The sequence below is a fragment of the Bidens hawaiensis genome, unplaced genomic scaffold (assembly GCF_021521415.1).
Source record: "Bidens hawaiensis isolate Kalapana, Puna unplaced genomic scaffold, B.hawaiensis_p1.1 tig00000780_1, whole genome shotgun sequence".
Lineage (NCBI taxonomy): Eukaryota > Viridiplantae > Streptophyta > Magnoliopsida > Asterales > Asteraceae > Bidens > Bidens hawaiensis.
Genome location: NW_027491045.1, coordinates 4,588,002 through 4,613,685, shown reverse-complemented (window position 1 = coordinate 4,613,685; position 25,684 = coordinate 4,588,002). Strand labels below are relative to the sequence as shown.

The following is a 25,684-nucleotide window of genomic DNA, read 5'->3' as shown; positions in this document are numbered from 1 at the left end:
AGAAAATGAGTTAATTTTAACTCGCCAAAATGATTTTACCTTTGTTAAGAAAAACAAAAATTAAGTCACTTGACTTTTCAAAAATGTTTTATATTATTATTTGAAAATGAGTTAACTTTAACTCGCCAAAAAGATTCTACCTTTGTTAAGAAAAACAAAAATTAAGTCACTTGACTTTCCAAAAATATTTTATATTATTATTTTATTTAAGAAAATCTGAAAAAAGACTTAAAAATATAATCTTTCATTTAGAGGGAGCTCCTGCTTAGAGGGAGTCGGATAACATTAAAATATCAAAAAATTTTGAGAAATTGATCTGACCTTTGGAAAATGATAGAAAATTGTCTTAAGTGATTCTAGCACATGAAAAGAGTAGATCAAAAGCCAACAAGATCATTGCTTGATGTATAGATAGGCTTGACAAATGAGTAAATATCATAGTGATATAAACTTATTGATGTAACACAAAGTGTACACATTTTAGCATCAAATTATCCTTTTATTTTGGTAAAACTCCATGCAAATTCGTTGTATTTAGTACTTAATTGAGTTATTTATAAATTTGCAGGTCCGGGCACCCACCCGACGAAGAAACGATGAAAAGATGGTGTTTTTCGGACAAAAATCAAGAATCTGCACAAAGTGCATGATCATGCCAAGAAAGTGCATGATCATGCTGCAGGTGCATGACCATGCTAAGGAAGTGTATGACCATGCTGACCAAACTGCACCATCATGCGCTTTTGGTGCACCACCGTGCACCTTTATCGAAACCCGTGCACATCTGATAACGTGCCAAAGTGCATGACCATGCTACGAAACTGCATGACGGTGCACCTTTATTTGAACCCGTGCATATCTACTGTCGTGCAAAAAATGAAACTGCACCATCATGCACTTTATGTGCACCATCATGCACTTCCGAGAGCACGAGCCCATGCACTATCCGATGCCGAGAACAAGACACATCAACTTTGAAAGTGCACTAGCTAGTGCCGGAAATGCACGACCATGCACTTTTTATGCATGACCGTGCACTTTTTTGGAACCTACAACTCTGAGCCGCCAAAAGTGAAAGTTTGACTTACCAAAAATAGTGCACGAACATGCACTTTTTGTGCATGACCATGCACTTTGACCAGAAGTTTATAAACACTTGTTTTCACTTCATTTTAGTGTGTGGAGCCTTGGTGATTCTCTCTCAACTCTTGAAATTTATGTTTTCAAGAGTTTGAAGGCTTCCACCATCCTCAAGATCCATCATTCCATTCTTCAATCCTTCTTTGATCTTAGTTTACTTCCCATTGTTCTTGAACATGTTTTGTAAGCTTATTTCTAGTTTGATTGTAGTTGTATTAAGCCTTATGGGCTAATTACTTTTGCTATCTAGACAGTGTTGAAACTCTTATTAATGTGATATATTATCTATGCATGATTTTGGTAAAGTGGTTTTCTTTCAAGAATATGGTTGAATTTATAAGTTGATATTGATGGTGTTCATGCTTGTTATGTTACATAACCTTGTTAGTTTTGCAAATGTTTAGGCATTCATGTTGGAAAACTATGTTCTAGATGTTTGTTTGTAAACTTTGAATGTTCATGAAATTTTTGGTTACATTATTAAGTTAGGAATGACTAGTAAAAATTAACTTAGTTATATAATTATTGATGAGTATGAAACCCTACACTTAATATTGGAAAATTGATGAGTGTTGTTATGATTCTTGACTTGGTGAAGATTTGCTAGTTAAAGTTTCATAAGTTTATATTAATTTCATGAATTTGGCTACTTTAGTGTAATCTTAGGTGGTTAGAATGTTGTTCATGCTAGCTTTCCTTTGATTATGAGACTTTGTTGTTTTGACAAACAAGTTAGGCTATGTTTATCTCTTGATTGAAAACCCATCATGATGATTATTTGCTAGTATTAGGTTGCTTTATTGTAATCTAGTATTTATGTTTAGATTCATGATGTTTTACCATATTATTGCTATTTTATCATATTAGTAGAGTGGATTCATGTCTACGTAGTTTGTTGGATTGATTATATTCTTGTGTTTTTATTTGCTTATTTTCATTGTATACAAATTTAGTTAATTAAAATTCAACTTAAGATTTACTTGTTCGGTTGGTCATTTACAAAGATTTAGTACTAGAAATTTATCGTGTCCATGGATTGATACTCGGTTCTTACCGACACTTTATTACAAACGATAGGTACACTTGCCTTTTGTGTGTGCTTTAGTTGTAGGTGAAAACCTATTTTAAAACCCGATTTGTGTGGAACTTTTACTTAAATTTTATATATATATATATATATATTCACACACGTCACTTATATATATGCCTATGCTAGTGGTTACACTCTTATGAAGCAGTTGCCGACTCCAATTAAGTCATATTTATGACGGCAAAAATCCTAATAGTCAGTCATACAAGAGCCCGTTAGTGATTGGTCACAATGAAAATTATTTCTTGCTTTAGCTTCAAATATTAAAAAAAATTATCAAAAATTGTTAAAAAAAAGCATAAAAATTGCAAAATACTCAAAAAGTATTCAAAAATCAACAACAAAATGTTGATAATTTTATCAAACAAAAAGGGGTATATTAGAACCACGTAATATGTGGCAAACAAGTAAGTCCTAAACACTTTATATGAAGGCATAAGTCAACAAGGCTAGTAAGTCAATGGTTCAACCTTTACATATTGTTTGAAAGAAAAGTTTGCAAAAAGTCTATGAAGCTCAAAATGTTTTGATCAATCATTAGGGTGTCAGAGTCAATTCGGGGTGATACTTATGAACACATGGTATGCCCGAGGTATGATGGAGTATGTAACATGTTTGATTAACAGGGGACCACACAAGTATTGTGTCTAACTATACCTTAATGTATCACGGTGAAATCAAAATACTTGTTAAGTTTATAGTGGACCAACATATCTACAATCGACTTTGGGTTCTTGGCATAATAATATCCAAATAGAAGTGTGATCTAGGACACTATAGACAATATGATTCCATGTCGTGATATTTCTCACAAAAAACAAGTATTAATAGCCTCTTCTGCAAATTAATAAATATGATTAATATGTTATTAATTTTCTCCTTATTTTAATTTTAAGTTTTAGCTCATTTTTAAGTTTTTATTTTATTTTATTTTACATGTTAAAATTAGTTTAACTTGTATTTCTTTTAATTTTATTTTATCTTATTTCATTTAACATTTGATTTTAATTACTTTTACTTTCAACTTTTATTTTTAACTTTATTTTTAAATTTTATCTTTACTTCTAACTTATTTGATTTTATCTTATTTTATTCTTAATTCTTAAGTTATTTTACTTTTGTTTTCGTCTTTGTAATTATTCTAAAACTTCTTTTGAATTTTGTATAAATTTCATTTTTGTCTAAAAGGTTTCATTTTCTGTTTTATTTTAATTTAAACATTTAAAACTTTATTTTACTTTAAACTTATTTTAAAATTTTAATTTAATTTAATTTTATTTTAATTTTTAAGTATTTAGTCAAAATGGGTTTTTGTTTACAACAAGGTCCTCATTGCATTGTTTGTTAAGTATTGACCCGATAAAATATATCTTGAAAAGTGCTTGGATGAAGACGATGATGAGTCAGAAGAGAGATGACGAGGATGAGTATGATAGCTATGACGATACTCAGTGGTAGTGGAATTGGTAGTGGTGAGTCTATCGAAAATAAGACGGCTAATGCTGAGCCGTCAAAGGAGGCTGAGAAAACAAGGGAATAGGAGGCTGCGGTGGAGGCTGAGCTTGCCTCTTTACTAAATGTTTGTTCTTTTGCAGGTACCATTCCTTCTGTTCGAGAAAGCCGTGGATTAAAATAATGATGAAAGTGATGATGGCATAAATTATTCTCTCGATCCCGACACACCAGTTAGGGAGAATGTTGAGCCAGCCGTTGATAAACATGTTGTCACTCATATTGTTGCACCTGCTCGAAGAAACTCAAGAAAAGGAACCAAATTTTACAGCGTGAGCAGGATGGGAAGCATGTGAACGAGGTCGAAGTTTCTTCACGACTTCATTGCATGGGAATACGACAACGAATACGGCGACGTTATCATACATTGCACTCGCAGTCATGAGCTCACGTTCTTTGATGAGCATGAACTGGCAGGACTTGGACTCCGGGACCTCAAGAAGCTAATAGAGTCACCCCTTTGCACAGTCGAAGATGTCCGTCATGACAACACGGACGCCGTCGTTGGAAAGTTCAACAAGTTTGCTAGTTTACTTGTTGAAAAGAAGCCTTTTGAAGATGATCCGGATGGTGTATTTGACTATGAGTCTCAATGCGAGTGGTGAGAAGGAAATAATACAAATACCAAAAGACTAGAGGGAGATTGTAAGGCCCGGTTTTGGTTGTTGAGTCTTTCGTATTTGTAATTAGTTTATTTACGGTTTTAGATCATTTACTTTTATTTGTATTGGGCCCGAGGCCTTTGTATTTTGAGCCCATTGGGCATTATCAATGAAGAGTGTATGATAATACACACTATATATAGTGTGTGTATAGAATACACAACCTAACCCTTTCATTTTTCATTTTATCTAAGTCTTGCAAACTCTCTCAACCTCTCTAAGCCTTCTCTCTATTTTCGGTTTTCTCTAACACACATACAAGATCCGAGATCTCGGTCCGACTAGATGTTTCCGCCAACTAGTTGTGAGGTTGATCCAAGAACGACTAGTACTTAGTTTGTTTTGTTGTTTGATCCGGTTTCGGGATCTACACTTCAAACATCACATATCAATGGGAACACCTTATAACTACTAAAACAATCATCAACAAAGGTTTAAAGCAACAAATGTAGAAGTGTGCTAGCCTAAGCTGTCTACTCGGATTTAGTTTGCGGAAATCACTCTAGTTTGTATGAACAAAAGAGAGAAAGATAGAAAGTGAAGTAGGTGGTGGAGAGAAAAACTTCTCTTTATTTCCAAGTGTGTTTTTATTTTCAAAAAAAGTTGGTGGAGAAATGGGTAAAGTGACCCTTTCATAGGGTCTCCATTTCTCCAAGTTTACATTACAGGAGTACACAGTAAACGTATTGAGGTACGTAATACACCGACTATTAGGAAATAGAAAGACATAGACAATCCTAATAATAATATAGAATATTTGCCCTACACTGTCTACCTAGGTTCAAAGTTCAAACCCATCCAGCCCATGTCCTCACAATATCTAATATGACTGACTGCTCCATCAGTATGAGTTCAAATAAAAAAGGTTCAATTGACAAGGCAAAGTGCAAGCCGGATTCACGATTGTGTCATTCTTGAGTTTGTAAATGACCCACTGGTTTAACCGTCCAACACTTTGAGCCAGATACCAAAACATGACCATGAACTAGTGAGTTTTTAACCAACTCTAGTAAGTACAAGTCTGCTCTCACTTTCCTATTGTTCATCTTCTTTTCGGTTTCTTGATAAACTTCAATAAAGTTCAGTGGTTATGTGGGATGTTAAGAACTACATTACCTCATTACAAGTCCCCTAATGGGATTCCCGGGGAAGAATAGATGCCTGACTACAAAGTAAAAATCGTTCCTTTTTCAGGTAAGAGGGTATTTAAATCATGTTCAAACGGTGGGAATAGTTGTCACATGTCATGATTACCTGAATAAATGTTTTATCTTGATCACAAAAGCAAATCTTTTCATGATCATCATAATAATTAACCAAATGCAGATGGTTAATAGGTGATGATGTGAAGAACCGTTTGACATCTTTAGTATGTTACCAAAACAAATGAGAATATTTTAATTCAAACTGTTGAGCCAGTCCGTTATCAGGGAATCGAATCATCTAGGCCTACTCGCATCTTATCAAGCGGTAAATAACTAAATATTCACACTACTTTTCCATTATCAATATCAGGTAGACAAGACAAGCATATAATTAAACTGATTCACTTGATGAAACTGTTAAAAACTCTTTAGTCAACTCCTTTGAATATCCATAAGTCTTACTACAATATTCTAATTAAATAAAGCTTACATGATCTTGTTTATTTCCGGTTATTAATTTCAGTGTAAAGGCTATATAAAGCCTAGTGGTTGTATCTTAAATGAAAATTTATGAATTGATCTAGTTATTCTCTCTAGTTTCTGACTGTCTTTCTGATATGGAACCTTTCTTATTTTCTTGGACCATTTGATTAACGATTCGGTTCGTATCAGTCAGATCTAACGGTTCTTTAACGAGTTCCGATGGACCGACATATACAGCGGATCCATTTGAAGTTCTGTAGGATCCAACGTTTTGGATGGCTATTTTGGGGATTTTGTGAAAGTGAGCTATTTTGGAATTAGGGTGGTCAATATATATGGCTATTTGGGTCATTTTCCCATAAATAATAGGCATAAAGAAAAGTTTAATATATTTTAGAAGGGCCTTTTGACTCTGTGGTACATCAATTGCAGAGTTTATGCCTATAGATGAATTTCAAACATCCATTATTGAAGAAATACTAGAAATAAAATATCCTCAATGCAATATATATTAAACATTTAAGTGTTAATATGAATAATGCATACAAGCTAATCGATCTTTTTAACCACTAGTTCAATTATGAGACACATCAATCAAGAAGGTTTTAGATATAAAACGTTTATAAGGATTTACTATAAACATTGCAAAATACAGATACATACTTTTTGTTTGGAGAACATGCCCCAAGTGATTCGAAAGAGTACAAATTTATTCTAAAATAAACACATATACAGATTCTTAGGTACGTCTGATCAGAACATGCGTTATATGTATCAACAACACATGTTGAATACACCTTTGACACTTTTGATTATTAACCTTATGAAGAGTATTAAAAGCCGGATGGCGTGTCCCACAACTAGAAGAACCGTCAAGCCAATCCATACATACATGATAACGTTTGCTACTGCATACTTAAATGTGATTGACTTTGAATCGGTAACTACTGTCAAATTGAGTATGATAACCAAATAAGTTACCGACATAGAGGTGGTGGCAATCCACATAATAACCATCAGAACCCACATGAAAAACCGACGCTTCAGAAAGGGTAACCCACTAATCAGCAACAAGATAATGCTAAGAGTCGAAACAAAGCAAACTGTGTTGGAAACTAGGAAAATACGATGTCGAGAGTCATCTTGTTCATCCAAAAATTTTGGAGGATCAGTAACTGCTTGAAAGGCCATGGTTGCTATCAATGACGCCACCACCATTAAAGAGTTTCTCTTCTTGTCTAACCAATCAGCACTCTTCTTCTTGTAGCCAAACACCATTTTGCGTCCGGACTTTTGAGGAATTTGTTCTAACAAGCTTTCATGGTCCGCATCAACCACTCGTGCTTGTATTAGAGCTTGTATGATTTGTTGATCTTTCTCATCTCTTGGACCTTTAGCCAATATATCCATCAATGTTTCCCCATTTGTGTTTGATGCATTCACTTCAATTGTTGTATTCAATATCAAAAAGTTTATGGTCTAACAAATGTTCAACATAGGAGCAATTAGTCATAATCACTACAACAAAACCAACTATTCCGCACTCAAATTGTATTTTATTTTTTTCAAATAAAACCTAAGTAAGATGGATAACATGTAAGTTTTTATTCGTATTAAAAGAAATCAAAAGAACCGAAATTTGTATTGATGAGTAATATTTCTATATATCTAAAACTAGTTTTTATGTTTTATCTTATTTGTTTATAATATTTTTATTTTTTGAATTTTTATTTTTATTATTGTATGAAAGTTAATAATATACTTATGGTTTGATGATAAATTGTTTCATAAATAAATGAGACGTTCCGGTTTAAAAGCTATATGGGTTTGATGAGACCCAAGACCCGTTTACTTTTTTACTATAAAATTGGTTTTTTAATTATAAATAATATATAACTGTTTTTAAATAAATCAGATATTAATTTTGGGTATATCCCTACTTTATAGGATTTTTAAATCAAATATTTAGTGAGATTAGTTTTTAATTTAATGAGATGTTATAACTCATTTAAGAAATATTTGGGTTTGATAAGACCCATACCCGTGAATTTGGGTCAAATGCATGAGAATCCTCCATTTAAAAATTAAGCAAATCTGGTGACTCCAAAAAAGGGGGAAGCGGCCACATCGCGACACCTGGGATTTTTGGGTTTTCATTTATATATATTACTAATTTTTATCCCCCGTATTATGGAGGTTGTTTTATATTGTTTGTTCTAATAGTTATTTATTTTTTGAATATATATATTTTTTTATTGTATGAAAGTTAATAATATATTTATGGTTTGATGATAAATTGTTTTACAAATAAATGAGAAGTTATAACTCGGTTTAAAAGTTATATGGTTTTGATGAGACCCAAGACCCATTTGTGAAAGTTATAATATACTTATGGTTTGATGAGACCCAAGACCCGTTTAATTTTTTACTATAAAATTGGTTTTTTAATTTAAATAATATATATCTTTTTTAAATAAATAAGATATTAATTTTTAGTATATCCTATTTTATAGGATTTTTACATCAATAATTTGGTGAGAATAATTTTATATTTAATGAGATGTTATAACCCGTTTAAGGAATATTTGGGTTTGGTAAGACCCATACCCAATTCGGGTCAAATGCATGAAAAGCCTCCATTTTAAAATCAAGCAAATATGGTGACTCCAAAAAAAGGGGGGCGACCACATCGCGACACGTAGGATTTTTATGTTTTCGTTTATATATATTATTATATATATAGATAGATAGATAGATATAAATATAGATTCATATATTTTTATATGCTAAAATTGATAATGATAAAACTAATCAATTAATGATCATGTTAAAATGTCAATAACTATCCTAATATTCAAACTAGAGATAGAAGAATAAGTAATAGAAAGAACATAAGAATAAATAATAAATCAATAATAAAACTATATATTATAGATAATAAACTCAACTAACATGAATTACGAACCTCAATTTGTTTGTGAGCAACAGCTAGGTGTAGGATAGTATTTCCATCAGCATCTTTAGTGTTTACAAACTCATGATCACCCACAGTTTCTACTAAAAGCTTCAAAACCTCAAGTTGGTTGTGTTGCACACACAAGTGCAAGATGGTATCCTGTTGCACCATGGCTCTTGCTGCATGGGGTTGAGCTTGCACCAGTTCTTTCACAACTTCACACCATCCTTTAATGGCTGCAAGATGAAGCGGGTTCCTCCCATCGCCATCACGCACAAGGCATGTCTCAGGGTTAGCCGATATCAGCAGTTTAACTATTGCAGTGTGGCCTTTTGCTGATGCTACATGAAGAGGCACACGATTTTGTGCATCGCGTTCAATAGCTAGGTAGGGCTTTCGGGTTATTACCTCCTTGACAAAATCCACATGTCCAAGCATGGATGCAATGTGTAGAGGTGTGTCGCCATGGCGGGCTAGGGTAACTCTATCAAGAATTAATGGATCTTCTTGAAGCAACTTTAGCAAGATGTTTATGTTTCCATCTAGTGATGCTTCAAAAAGACGTTTCTCCATCCTCTCAGTTTTTCAAATGTAGAAAACTCAAATTTGCTCATGGAAGAAGGTGTACATGATGTCCGCATATATATAGAGACACATATGGAGGGACATGCACACACATCTAGTATAATAAGGAGTGGGACATGCATACACGTCTTGATTGCAGGGCCGACTTAACGATTTTGAAAGCCTAAATTGAAATGAGATTTTGTGGCGTCTTTTTATGACAATTGTTTAAAAAAAACTTAAATAAATAAAGTGCTAACAATGAGTCTCAAATTGGTGACCTGCAAGTTAGTAACACACAAGCTTACTACCAGACAAAATAGACATTTGTTTCTAATTGGTCGATTAAATATATATCTATATATAATGTTTATTTTTTAATTTGGATGTTTTAACTAAGTATAAGTATAAAATCTATATCACACACACATAACATTAAAATAATATTAAAACCAAAGCATGAGCGGGCAACAATTTCTCCTCGCCATCCCCCCCCCCCCCATTTCGCCTCTTTGCCACCCAGGGGGCGGTGTTCCTCAAAGTCGTCTCCCCAAAACTCTCATTTTGTCATACCATTACACATAGCCTTATATGTGAGTCGATCTTAACCGAATCAAAAGTTCAAACTCGGAATAAGAGACATCCTAGCATCGAAAAAAACGAGTCGGTGAAAAGGATCATGGTTCTGCTAATTATAAAACAATAATAAATAAATAAAGCTCACAATCAGTACAATATAATATGACACAATAATAGTGGTAGTACAATTGTCCGAATAACAACCTAATTGGTTTGGATTAATAACAAAATAACTAAGATTAAAATTAATTATGATAAGCTTCATATCATGGCCGGCCTTGAGGGTGTGCGAGAAGCACCCTCGGCCGAGGCACATTTATTGGGGGGCAAAAATTTTTTATCATTATATATTTAAAAAGATAATTCTTATGTATTATTATTGGATTTTGAATCATTTTAAAATTAGCAGGCACAAAAATATTTTATTCATAATTCACTGGATAATATTTAGATTATTAACTTATATAGTTCGTTAGTCATTAAAGTCCATGGGTCTTTTTATTTCAGCTTAGCGTAGGTATATAAATTTTCGGAGACAACCATGCTTCATAAATTTGTATTTTGGAAATTTCAAGTCTACTCTGATTCTATTATCTTAAGTCTTAGGTCGTTGAGGGGATTTATTGCACGTTGCTTAGTTGAACAAGTAACTAGATAATGAAAAATACTTAATTTTGCTTGAAAAAAAAAGTATTAACATACGGAAGAAAGTAGGCTTTCTGCAAAATTAATCTGAAATGCATTCGGAGTTGTTCTTCTTTTCCTTAATCTCTCAAATTTGCTAGCAGTAGTGCCTGTTCATTAGGCCGTTTTTGGGATTATTTGATATTGGGTGCAGTTACTGTACGCTAATGCCTTAACGTACGGTAGGTACGCGAGACGCTCAAAGGCAAAACCCTAAAACGCTCGGAAAACTTAAACGCTCAGCAAACGCTCAAAAAACGGTCTCCGTGAAAAAAAAATGAAAAATTGATCGATTAACCATCCAAAACTATTTTTTCGGAGAACAAATGATTGATTGGATATGTATTGACGATTCCAAGATGTTTGGATGTGATTTCATGGATCGATTCGTGAAAAAATGGATTCGCGTACGTTAATGTACGTTAAGAATTAGTGTATTGGATCTTTTCACATTTGATATTTGATTTATTTGGATTAAAATTTTATTGCTAAACTCGAATTTGACTCAAAACAAATTTAAATAAAGTTGTTTGAACTCATTTGAATAAACGTATTTGATTAGGGTTATTCAAGTCGCTTGATTTTAGATAAAAAGTTAATTCGAATATTCGAAATTCGGTTTCAAATTATTATTTGAATTGACTTAAGCTACTCCGGTGGAGTTGGTAACTCTTCAATAGAAAAATATTAATTTCATATTGAATGTTGTAAAGAATTAATGCAAATAGGAAGCTACGAGTTTGAATTTTGACATGAGTAATGGTTAATGGATTTTAAAGAATATTTCTTGTTAAATTACCATCATCTTTTTTTAGTAAACAACACGTTTAATAGATAATGCATTTTTAATCATTACCTTTTCAAAACACATACATGTTTTATTGTAAAAATGTCCACCACGCCCCATAACGCCACCTGGGAAGGTAAATGATCCTATAATTATGACCTCATATGCACAAATTTAGGGGGGACGGGGCGGTGCGGAAGGATGCTCCATCACGCGTGATGGGCTTTTGCACACCGCCGCCAGTGCTCCATCAAGCTTGAGTGATGAGATTTGCGTGATGGCCATCACGCAAGTGATGGGTTTGAGTGATGGAACTCTCCCTCTCTATATACATATATATACACCCCAAATACACTCCTCTCACTCACACAAAAACCTATATGTATATATATATGTATGTATATATACCAAAACCTATCACACCACACCACACCACCACCCCTACCAAATTCCATCAAAATGTGATGGATTTGGGGTTGGTGACGTGGCATAATTTGATTGGTGGTGGTGTGTGATGAGAAATGAACCACCCCTCCCCCTTAGAGAGGCATCGATATTACTAAACCAAAGGCACTTTGTCACCACCTTCTATTGGTTTGAATAATTTTTATAAAGCTGCTTACGCAAAAGAAATGTCACACCATGACATATACGCATCAGTCCATGAAAGATAAGTAACAAAAATGACGTTTTTTTGTACTTGTAGAAACTTATATAAGTAATTGAAATAAATATCAAGATATATTATAGCTTAAACATTTTGTGAGAATTTTGCAAATAGGTATAGTGGTAAGTATTCTCGCCTGTCACGTGGGAAACTCGGGTTCGGTCCTCAAAAATGGTGTCAAAAACTTGATGTGCTAAAAGCGGTCTATAAAAACTTAAGATAACCTAGACACTCTAGTTTTAAATTTATAAATCTAGACTATAGTAATGATAGACCACTAAACAGAAAAGCGTACATATCGACTATAGTAAAGCCTAGTGAAGTTCGGATATCGAACCCAAAGGACACTAGCGACACCTAAACTAGACTCTGACTAAGAATTTAATGATTTTACAGATTAAACAATTAACTAATTAAGATATAATTGATACTAACACTGACAAACTTCAACTCGATTAACTAGACGAACTCAAAGACATGAGAAGCACTACCTAGGTTTAGAATCATACTTGTAACTCTTGGATCTCTCTTGGCTATAGAAACTATAATGGAATCGGGATCTTAGAATACGACACCCTCGGGCGACATAGTGATCCCTAATCATTCTCCGGGCCAGTGTGACCTAAAAGGAAACCCTAAGGGGCGAGTAAACGTATCAGTTTATCGGATTACCTGTCAGTCTCTCCAACAATACTAAAATACCATCAGATCACATGTTAGTCTCACTATCTCAATACACCATAAAGTGCAAGGGGTAACCTAAATACAATCAATAAGACAAATAATTACAATGAAACTAGGGAATTCTAGGGAAACCTCATGTCAGAGGATTTAAACCTAAACTCCTAAATCCAAAGACAACCCGACTATCTATTACCTCTTAGTCTCTAAATAGGTAGAATATAAAGCTCTAATAAATCACCAACCAATGTTCATATGGATTACTACGTCTAGCAAAACCATAAAATAATCACATATACCCAGTAAGCGACCTAAACATGCATATATAAATGAAAGACATTCAACAAGACACATGCGGAACAAAGATTAATATACTCAAAATCAAACCAAAATAAATAAGCTCAAGTCATGAATTCATGACGAAAACATTAAATTCAAACCGAATAATAACGATGTTTGGATGAGTAGATGTTGAACCCGAGCACTCTTTAATCAAACCAACGTTCGTGGCTTTGATTTTTCTCCAAAATAATAATATCCGACGATGCTCCCAAAAAACCTCTGCCGTTCAAAATCCTTTTTTTCTAACTCGATGACATTTCTTTTATAACCTACGGTAGGTTTTGTTTATTTGTTCTTGTGCTTCTTATTCTTGGTTGGGCCACAAGCCATCAAGATTTTAGTTTGTTCACAACTACTAGCTCGCTTCATATCCTCTTTTTGTTTCCAACGAGACCAGCTATATGGTACTTATTAATAAACTAGCTTTAAGTTTTAATCAACTGAATATAATTACGTTTAAACACATCATAATAGCTCTTTGTCTCTTTGAACCTTTAGAAACCCACGTATAAACCAATTAAAAATAATATTCAATTAAAATTAAAACATGGCTCAAAAGTCTTAAACATGTGAGAATATTTATATAATAATGTGTATATTTCAGACCAAATCATCGCACCACGACATATGCGCATCAGTCCATGAATGATAAGTAACAAAAATGACATTTTTGTTGTACCCGCGTAAACTTATAAGAATTGATTTAAATATCTAGATATATTAGCTTAAACATTTTGTGAGAATTTTGGGAAATAGGTTACCATAAGTATAATAAACAAAAAGGGATTATATTATTTTAATTTACATAACTAAATATAGAAAGACCTAATATTGTATTTAATTAAATAATTTTCATTACATAAATAATTACCTTTTTTTTAGATTTAGTTCATAAATTAATTAAAACACGGACCAAGGAACAACACCAAAGACCGCATACAAACTAAGTACGTGGTAATAAAAATAACATTTTTTTTCTTTTTCTTTTTTAGATTTAATTAATAAATTAATTAAAACACAGACCAAGGAACAACAAGGACCGCATTTATATAAGTACATGATGACATATGCGCATCAATCCATGAAAGATTAGTAACAAAAATGACATTTTGTTGTACTTGTAGAAACTTATAAGAATTGATAGATATCTAGATATATTAGCGTAAACATTTTGTGAGAATTTTACAAACAGGTAACCATAAGTATAATAAACAGAAATGGAATATATTATTTTAATTCACATAACTAAATATAGAAAGAACTACTATTGTATTTAATTAAATAAACCCACGATGCATGTAGTGTTATGACTTTGAAGAGTAAAGACAAGTAAAGGTGTACAAATTGGTTTAAAATATAAAAACGGTTTAGGTTAAAACCGGTTTGGTTTAGTTAATAAAAATCAAAATCAGGTTATGACCGGTTTCGGTTAAGGTTGAAACCGGTTTCTTAACTAGGTTGCGGTTGATTTCGGTTCCAGATTTAATCAGTTTGGAATCAGTTTTGGAGGAGAAAATTACAGACCGTTTCGGAACCTACGGTTCCAAACCGGTTTCTGCTTAATCGTTGGTTCGGTTTCGGTTCGACTTTCAGATCGGTTCAGTTAACCGGTTTATTTGCCCACATCTAAATGTAAGAAAATGATTGTACATTGGGTTTTGATGGGTTTATTATCTCATTTCTCATTAAAGTCATGTAATTACAAGACTTTTACAGGTGTGCAGGTTCGTCTCTAAGAATTAGTGAGCTCTCAAAGGCCCTATGCGAGAAAAAAAGACCACTAGTATAAACTTATATATATATATAGGGGATGGTTCAAGAGAGAAATTGTATTATTGCAATAAATGTAAGAAATGAATATGGACCACTAGTTTTATTTTAAGTTTTAAATGCTTAAAGCTAAATAAAGAAACTATTAATTATTCTCTTTCTTCAGTTAATATAACTAATAAACCATAATAGTTATTTATTTAATTAATATAACTAATTAAATTATTATAATTAGAAAATATTAAGAACTCATTATTTTTATAACTTACTTTTCGTTTCTTGAATTTTTATCCTACACAAGTATAATTTATTCATACATAAAATTTCTTTCTATCCAAAACTAATTTCTTCCAACTCAATATATTAATATCCATCAACACATACTTACATTATGGTGAATAATACCAAAAAACAATTTTACTTGTGTTTGAATTAGATATCAACAAAAAATATACAACCTACACAAAAGCGTATAATCTACACTTGTTCTAAGAATAAGACAGCATATAACCTACACACGAAAAACATTTAACCTACACACATCATCATCAATAAAATACACACGCACACGAAAACATATAACCTACACACGGAAATTTTATCTTACACAAATACAATTTATTCATACATTACTTTCTTTTCAAAACCAATTTCTTCAAATTCAATATATCAATATCCATCAACACGTAGTTACATTGTGATGAATAATACAAAAAACTATCTTACACATGGTTGCATTAAATGTCAATAAAAAATATACAACCTACACAAAAACATATAACCTACACTTGTTCTAAGAATAAGAAAACATACAGCTTACATACGAAAAACATATGACCTACGCAAGTGTAGGGTATGTGTATCTTTGTGTAGTTTATATAATTGTTGATGTCGAATTACATATGTAAGTTATATGATTTTTGTATATTGTACGTTTTTATTGCTCAAAACAAGTGTAGTTTATATAACTTTGTGTAGGTTGTATATTTATTGAACTTAAATACGTTGATATATGCTAATATATTGAATGAAAATTATATTTTTCATCATCATCATCATCATCGTACTTAGTATATCCCACCAATAGCAAAGCTATAGTAGGGTCTGAGGAGGGTAAGATGTAGACAGCTTTACCTCTACCCCATAAGGATAGAGAGGCTGCTTCCGGTGAGACCCCCGGCTCGATAGTAGTTTTGCATCAAGCCTTGGACATAAGGCACATAGCACTCAATCATCGGGACACCGGCTGATCGGTGCATGTACCCTTGTCTTTCGGCTATCAACGCCACTACATGATGCCTGATTAACCGTCCGTCACTTTTAACGTTATTTTCACGAGATTAGTAAAATAACGTCAAAATTAGTGCAATTTCACTTTTGCCCACCCGAGGGTTCACACATATATACATCATATGTGCGCACCGCAAGCAGGGCTAAAATGAAAATTATATTTTTAATATAAAGAAATAGTATTATATGAATAAATTGTATTTATGTTGAATACAATGAAGAATGTGTAAATAAAAAATAAAACTAAAGTAGTGTTTTTATCTTTTTAATTATTATAGTTAAATTAGTTAGATATATTAATTAAAGATATTTATTATGGTTATATTAGTTGTATTAATATAAAAACTTAAGATAACCTAGACACTCTAGTTTTAAATTTATAAATCTAGACTATAGTAATGATAGACCACTAAACAGAAAAGCGTACATATCGACTATAGTAAAGCCTAGCGAAGTTCGGATATCGAACCCAAAGGACACTAGCGACACCTAAACTAGACTCTGACTAAGAATTTAATGATTTTACAGATTAAACAATTAACTAATTAAGATATAATTGACACTAACACTGACAAACTTCAACTCGATTAACTAGACGAACTCAAAGACATGAGAAGCACTACCTAGGTTTAGAATCATACTTGTAACTCTTGGATCTCTCTTGGCTATAGAAACTATAATGGAATCGGGATCTTAGAATACGACACCCTCGGGCGACATAGTGATCCCTAATCATTCTCCGGGCCAGTGTGACCTAAAAGGAAACCCTAAGAGGCGAGTAAACGTATCAGTTTGTCGGATTACCTGTCAGTCTCTCCAACAATACTAAAATACCATCAGATCACATGTTAGTCTCACTATCTCAATACACCGTAAAGTGCAAGGGGTAACCTAAATACAATCAATAAGACAAATAATTACAATGAAACTAGGGAAACCTCATGTCAGAGGATTTAAACCTAAACTCCTAAATCCAAAGACAACCCGACTATCTATTACCTCTTAGTCTCTAGATATGTAGAATATAAAGCTCTAATAAATCACCAACCAATGTTCATATGGATTACTACGTCTAGCAAAACCATAAAATAATCACATATACCCAGTAAGCGACCTAAACATGCATATATAAATGAAAGACATTCAACAAGACACATGCGGAACAAAGATTAATATACTCAAAATCAAACCAAAATAAATAAGCTCAAGTCATGAATTCATGACGAAAACATTAAATTCAAACCGAATAATAACGATGTTTGGATGAGTAGATGTTGAACCCGAGCACTCTTTAATCAAACCAACGTTCGTGGCTTTGATTTTTCTCCAAAATAATAATATCCGACGATGCTCCCAAAAAACCTCTGCCGTTCAAAATCCTTTTTTTCTAACTCGATGACATTTCTTTTATAACCTACGGTAGGTTTTGTTTATTTGTTCTTGTGCTTCTTATTCTTGGTTGGGCCACAAGCCATCAAGATTTTAGTTTGTTCACAACTACTAGCTCGCTTCATATCCTCTTTTTGTTTCCAACGAGACCAGCTATATGGTACTTATTAATAAACTAGCTTTAAGTTTTAATCAACTGAATATAATTACGTTTAAACACATCATAATAGCTTTTTGTCTCTTTGAACCTTTAGAAACCCACGTATAAACCAATTAAAAATAATATTCAATTAAAATTAAAACATGGCTCAAAAGTCTTAAACATGTGAGAATATTTATATAATAATGTGTATATTTCAGACCACATCATCGCACCACGACATATGCGCATCAGTCCATGAATGATAAGTAACAAAAATGACATTTTTGTTGTACCCGCGTAAACTTATAAGAATTGATTTAAATATCTAGATATATTAGCTTAAACATTTTGTGAGAATTTTGGGAAATAGGTTACCATAAGTATAATAAACAAAAAGGGATTATATTATTTTAATTTACATAACTAAATATAGAAAGACCTAATATTGTATTTAATTAAATAATTTTCATTACATAAATAATTACCTTTTTTTTAGATTTAGTTCATAAATTAATTAAAACACGGACCAAGGAACAACACCAAAGACCGCATACAAACTAAGTACGTGGTAATAAAAATAACATTTTTTTTCTTTTTCTTTTTTAGATTTAATTAATAAATTAATTAAAACACAGACCAAGGAACAACAAGGACGTCATTTATATAAGTACATGATGACATATGCGCATCAATCCATGAAAGATTAGTAACAAAAATGACATTTTGTTGTACTTGTAGAAACTTATAAGAATTGATAGATATCTAGATATATTAGCGTAAACATTTTGTGAGAATTTTACAAACAGGTAACCATAAGTATAATAAACAGAAATGGAATATATTATTTTAATTCACATAACTAAATATAGAAAGAACTACTATTGTATTTAATTAAATAAACCCACGATGCATGTAGTGTTATGACTTTGAAGAGTAAAGACAAGTAAAGGTGTACAAATTGGTTTAAAATATAAAAACGGTTTAGGTTAAAACCGGTTTGGTTTAGTTAATAAAAATCAAAATCAGGTTATGACCGGTTTCGGTTAAGGTTGAAACCGGTTTCTTAACTAGGTTGCGGTTGATTTCGGTTCCAGATTTAATCAGTTTGGAATCAGTTTTGGAGGAGAAAATTACAGACCGTTTCGGAACCTATGGTTCCAAACCGGTTTCTGCTTAATCGTTGGTTCGGTTTCGGTTCGACTTTCAGATCGGTTCAGTTAACCGGTTTATTTGCCCACATCTAAATATAAGAAAATGATTGTACATTGGGTTTTGATGGGTTTATTATCTCATTTCTCATTAAAGTCATGTAATTACAAGACTTTTACAGGTGTGCAGGTTCGTCTCTAAGAATTAGTGAGCTCTCAAAGGCCCTATGCGAGAAAAAAAGACCACTAGTATAAACTTATATATATATATATATAGGGGATGGTTCAAGAGAGAAATATTATTATTGCAATAAATGTAAGAAATAAATATGGACCACTAGTTTTGTTTTAAGTTTTAAATGCTTAAAGCTAAATAAAGAAACTATTAATTATTCTCTTTCTTCAGTTAATATAACTAATAAACCATAATAGTTATTTATTTAATTAATATAACTAATTAAATTATTATAATTAGAAAATATTAAGAACTCATTATTTTTATAACTTACTTTTCGTTTCTTGAATTTTTATCCTACACAAGTATAATTTATTCATACATAAAATTTCTTTCTATCCAAAACTAATTTCTTCTAACTCAATATATTAATATCCATCAACACATACTTACATTATGGTGAATAATACCAAAAAACAATTTTACTTGTGTTTGAATTAGATATCAACAAAAAACATACAACCTACACAAAAGCGTATAATCTACACTTGTTCTAAGAATAAGACAGCATATAACCTACACACGAAAAACATTTAACCTACACACATCATCATCAATATAATACACACGCACACGAAAACATATAACCTACACACGGAAATTTTATCTTACACAAATACAATTTATTCATACATTACTTTCTTTTCAAAACCAATTTCTTCAAATTCAACATATCAATATCCATCAACACGTAGTTACATTGTGATGAATAATACAAAAAACTATCTTACACATGGTTGCATTAAATGTCAATAAAAAATATACAACCTACACAAAAACATATAACCTACACTTGTTCTAAGAATAAGAAAACATACAGCTTACATACGAAAAACATATGACCTACGCAAGTGTAGGGTATGTGTATCTTTGTGTAGTTTATATAGTTATTGATGTCGAATTACATATGTAAGTTATATGATTTTTGTATATTGTACGTTTTTATTGCTCAAAACAAGTGTAGTTTATATAACTTTGTGTAGGTTGTATATTTATTGAACTTAAATACGTTGATATATGCTAATATATTGAATGAAAATTATATTTTTAATATAAAGAAATAGTATTATATGAATAAATTGTATTTATGTTGAATACAATGAAGAATGTGTAAATAAAAAATAAAACTAAAGTAGTGTTTTTATCTTTTTAATTATTATAGTTAAATTAGTTAGATATATTAATTAAAGATATTTATTATGGTTATATTAGTTGTATTAATTGGAGAGAGTGAGTATTGTTGCATTTACATATTTTTTATTTATTTTTAAATATTTAAAACCTAAAATAAAACTAGTGGCTCATATTCATTTCTCTCATTTCTTGCAATAATTTGATTTCTTTCTTGAACTTAAACATATATATATATATATATATATATATATATATATGATCATGATCATGAGAGAACTTTTTTGAATTTAAGAACCATTTTAGACCACAAAAAACCCCAAAATAAAAAAAATCATAAAAAAACACAAAAATGAAAAAAGTAAAAAAACCAAAATTTTTATTTTATCATCCCGGTTTCATTAAAAAAAACTCGGTTTAGCTAAAGTATATACACATATGTATAATATATACATATATGTACATTTACATGTTTTTATACACATATGTATAATTTAAGATAAATGATATTGTACATATGTGTATATTGCGTAGCTAAATATTAAATAAAATTATGCATATGTGTATAATACGACGTTTTTTTTATTGAAACCGGAATGAAATATAAGAATTTTGGTTTTTTTACTTTTTTAAAATTTTTGTTATTTTTTATTTTATGATTTTTTAAAGATGTTTTTAGTAGTCCAAAATGATTCTCAAAGTTCTCAATTTGCAAAGGATTCTCATAGAATCCTTACCCTATATATGAAAATCATAAAATAAATGACAAAAGAATTATATGTGCTTTTCTTGTAAGTAGCAAAAGTAACATTATTGTTTAATGTTTATGTATTTTTGACGTATACAAAACAAATATCACACTTAGTCACACTCCATTCCATTTCATTTCTTCAACAATACTTCTGGAGCATTATAATCCGATGTACCCACAGTAAAAGAATCCTACTTCATCTGCCAATACTAAATAAGGATATATGTCTGCCGGTTCATGGTCTAATTCAAAACTACAGATCCTCTAAGAGCACTCTCAACCCATTCTTTAAAGTTATCAAACCCATATAATTTAGGGTAAATTTTTAGAAAACCATCAAAATCACCTCTCCAATCCATTCCCTATTATATGGATGAGTTATATGGCAACTAAAGTAAAATCCCAAATATAGGGACTCACTTTTGATCCATACCATATAATATATCACCTATCTTCCAATCACCATTTACTATATAACAAGACAAAAGAGAAAATAATAATAAAGAATTAATTTATGGATATGAATAGGGAATAGAATGTGAAACAAATTTAAAAAATGAAAGACAAATTTATGAAATTGTGTTTTTTTAGCTAAATTATATAGTAAAATATATGAAATGGGCTAAGAATGCTCTAAAATGTACCAAGAGAACCTTCGTTGACATTAACAAGGGAAAATAAAAGGAACTTTATTCTAGTCCTACAATGGTTAAATTTAGCTCTGATGTGCTATGATCATTTCAGCTTAAAGAAAATACAATGATAAAGAATGTAATGTAAAAGCAAGTAACAAGTGATTGAAGTGAATATTTATACAATAATATATATGTGTGTGTGAAAATATGAGGATAAAAAAGTACAGTAAAAATTGCTTTCATTGAGAGTCGAACTCAAGACCTCCCGCTTACTAAACGGGTGCTCTAACCAACTGACCTATGAGAGCAAGTTGAAACAAATCTCTTACATATCTTTTTCATTTTATAAAACTATCACTTCCCATCACAAGAAATGGATAAGAGTGCACTAAAATGTGGTTGCTAATGGTTATCTAAAATAGCTACAATGGATCCATAACATCACAAACCAGTAGTCCTTGAAATTTAAAAAACAAGAACATAAAAAGGGTTGCTTTCATTGAGATTTCAACTCAAGATCTCCCGCTTACTAAATAGGTGCTCTAACCATCAAACCATCTGAGCTATGAAAGCTAGTTGAGATTCATACCCTGCATTCCTTCTTTGTTTTATAAAATTATCATTCCCACCACAAGAAGTGGATCAGGTTGCAATGATGCACTGCATGTTTCCCACTATAAGATGATTACACCTCTAGCCATGACTTCAAACATCATATATCGATGGGAGCACCTTATAAGTTATAACTACTAAAACAATCATCAACAAAGGTTTAAAGAAACAAATGTAGAAGTTCAAGTCCCGGCAGAAAATCTAACTCAAAAAACTGATTACAAACCTCAAACCCTAACTCGGTTTGACTCTTGATGAACCCTAACTCGGTTACACCAAACTCACCTCTCTAATGTCTAACCATAACTCGGTTTATATAGACTAACCCTAACTTGTTAGCCAAGACATTACCAAATATAATGTAACCTAATTATTGGGTTGGGCCTTACACTTGGGCCAGACAACAATTGACCCAACAATCACCCCCTCAATTGTTGTACCCGATTCACCCGACTCACCCCCTAATTTCCTACTCGAAATTGGCGGGTCTTCAACTTCACGCTTGTCATCATTCTCTTGATTCTCCCGAGGCTTTTCATGATCTCTTGCAATGTTCTTTCGGCTCCACTTGGCTAGAAGACACACTTGCTTTGTTTGATCATTAGACGCCTTCCCTTGGGCTTGAATCACTTTTTTTACCACGCGTTTAGTTTCTTGAACACTCTTCTTTGGACTTTGAATTTTGGAGCTTGGATCTTTTATTTGAATCTGACTAGTAACCGGCTTGTCTTCTTTCAGTCCAATTCTTTGAAGATCCCTACCTGCAAAATTCTTCATTTCAATGATAGCTCGTTTACCGGAACTTGTTATCTTGAGATTGATCTTGTACAATCGATTCTTGGTCCTTGTCACCTTCATCAAAAGCTTACCTGTATCATCTTTCATGGTTAGCAAATCATGCTTCATGTGAATCTCGCACCCACCTTCCGTTGCTTGACCAAGACTTATGATATTGCATTGTAAGCTCGGGATGTAGTAGACATCGGTTAACAAACGTTGTTCCCTCGTTTTTCCTTCAATTAAGACCGACCATTTTCCCCGAATTTCAATACAAGATTCATCTCCGAACTTCACCGTTCCCGTGACTTGTTCATTCAACTCATAAAAATACGCTTTATTACCCGTCATGTGATTCGATGCTCCGTTGTCGAGATACCAAACATCTTTCTCCATCGGCTCGGTTTCGAAACGCTTTGGAATCACACCATCTTCATTCAGAAAAACCGTTTTCTAATCACCTTTTATCATAAACAAACTTGGATCAAAATCATCAATTTTGTTCAAGTTAGATTCTTCCTTTTTCTTCAAACGTTTCGGACACGTAGACGCAAAGTGACCGAACTCATCACAACGGAAACACTGAACCTGTGACATATCCTTTCTTCTCCATTGACGATCCTTCCTTTGACCCGTATACCTTGACCCACGATGTTGACCATCTCGGTTTTCACAACCATCTTGATCCTCATCCTCTCGGTCTTGACCTCCGGTTTCACGGCCTTTTCACGTCCCCGTGAACTCGACCAACCCTTACCTCGGCTACCGGACTGATCATACGACTTCCCTTTGTAATTACTTTATGTCCGATTGAAAAGTAACTGACCTCGTGAATTTGAAGTGCGTTCTCTCCCTCGTAGATGTTCCTCAAACGCCTTAAGTCTTCCAACAGCATCTTCAAACCTCATACTATCAAGATCAACCGTTTGCTCGATTGAGGCTACCAAGTTGATGTATTTGTCTGGAACCGCATCCAGTAACTTCTTCACCAAGTCATCTTGCTCGAACACGTGACCAAGACCCGTTGCCTTTGAAACCATACCGGTTATTTTTCCCGAAAATTAATCAATAGTCTCGTCTTCCGCCATCTTGAGTTTCTCAAATTCACTTTTCAACGTCAGTAGTCGAGCCTTTTGGACTCGCTCGGCCCCAACAAACTGTGCCTTCAAAGCCGCCCATATTTCTCGAGCATTCTTGTATTGAGAAACCTGAAGAAGAATATTACCTTCCATAACTTGGAACAAAAACGACCTTGCCGTTTTATTCTTCTTCGCATCAATAACCGCACCCTCATTCGGTTGAACAACTTCCCATAACTCTTGATCATCCAAGATCGCTTCCACCACAATCGCCCATGTGATGTAATTAGTTCCATTCAACTTTGGAACTTGCAACGACATCCCCCCACTCGCTTTGGGTTGGATTATTGGCTCTTCTTTGTCACTTGCCATTGACTTTGTCGAACACCCTTGCTCCACTTCGTTGGAACAAATACGAACAACTCAGTCTCGAACAACTTTATAGAACCAAACCCGAGTAACGATCACGACTTAGATAGTGAACCCCAAAATAAAAAAAACCACAATCAAAGTAAACCAGAACCTGTGAACCCAACTTTTCTTTTTTCCTTCGTCACCACACAAAAGTAAACAATAATATAATCTATTTAGATTATTTCCTTTACTTTATTTTTGGCAGGACACAAAAGAAAAAAATATTGACCTGTGCAAGCTTGTTCTTTGTTTTACTTGATCAAAAAGCACGCACGTTGACTTTTATGGCACTTTATTAATCACCTTTGATCACAATAATCAATAATCGTAAACCTTTACTGCCTCCGAATCCTCCTGTTTTTTTTCTCGATCGCAACTACCGAACAAGAACAAACCTCCACCACAGATCCGCCTGACCTATTGATGCTTTTAGACGTTGTTGTTGCTGAAAAGAAACTTCGATTCGAAAACCCAAATTTGGTTCCGATATGCGCCAATGATAGCTCCTCCTCAAGCCACCGCTCGTCGCCGACCGATTATCGATTTCTTGAACTTGGCTTTGAGACCAATTCAAGTCCTGGATCAATAATCAAACACGAATAAACAAATAACTCTTGTTTAATAATAATCAGAAAATCTAACTCAAAAAACTGAATACAAACCTCAAACCCTAACTCGGTTTGACTCTTGATGAACCCTAACTCGGTTACACCAAACTCACCTCTCTAATGTCTAACCATAACTCGGTTTATATAGACTAACCCTAACTTGTTAGCCAAAATATTACCAAATATAATGTAACCTAATTATTGGGTTGGGCCTTACACTTGGGCCAGACAACAATTGACCCAACAGAAGTGTGCTAGCCTAAGCTGTCTCCCTAGGTTCAAAGTTCAAACCCATCCAGCTCATGTCCTCACAGTGTCTAGTTTGACGGACGGCTTCATCAGTATGCGTCCCGGTTCTCACAAACAATGGAGCAAGAAAACAAGGTTCAGTTGTCAAGACAAAGTGCACAC

General features: G+C 32.8%; 1 protein-coding gene and 1 non-coding gene across 3 annotated transcripts in view; both read right to left on the bottom strand.

The window, feature by feature from the left end:
* The window catches only part of LOC143538961 (uncharacterized), a 33,649-nt gene extending 24,079 nt beyond the window's left edge, over nucleotides 1–9,570 (bottom strand). The window contains exons 1-2 of one of the 2 annotated variants that reach the window (XM_077032397.1): nucleotides 8,998–9,570; nucleotides 7,424–7,511 (exon numbers count right to left, since the gene is read on the bottom strand). In XM_077032397.1, the coding sequence (XP_076888512.1) occupies nucleotides 7,424–7,511; nucleotides 8,998–9,561 (652 nt within the window). In that variant the 5' untranslated portion in view covers nucleotides 9,562–9,570. Of the gene's footprint in view, nucleotides 1–6,720; nucleotides 7,512–8,997 lie in introns of those variants that run through there. The other variant, XM_077032405.1, reaches the window with a different exon arrangement.
* A 12,447-nt stretch (nucleotides 9,571–22,017) lies between these two features.
* Nucleotides 22,018–22,091, bottom strand: TRNAT-AGU (transfer RNA threonine (anticodon AGU)). Its single transcript has one exon. It is a non-coding gene; the product is annotated as a tRNA-Thr (tRNA).
* Nucleotides 22,092–25,684: the final 3,593 nt, after the last annotated feature.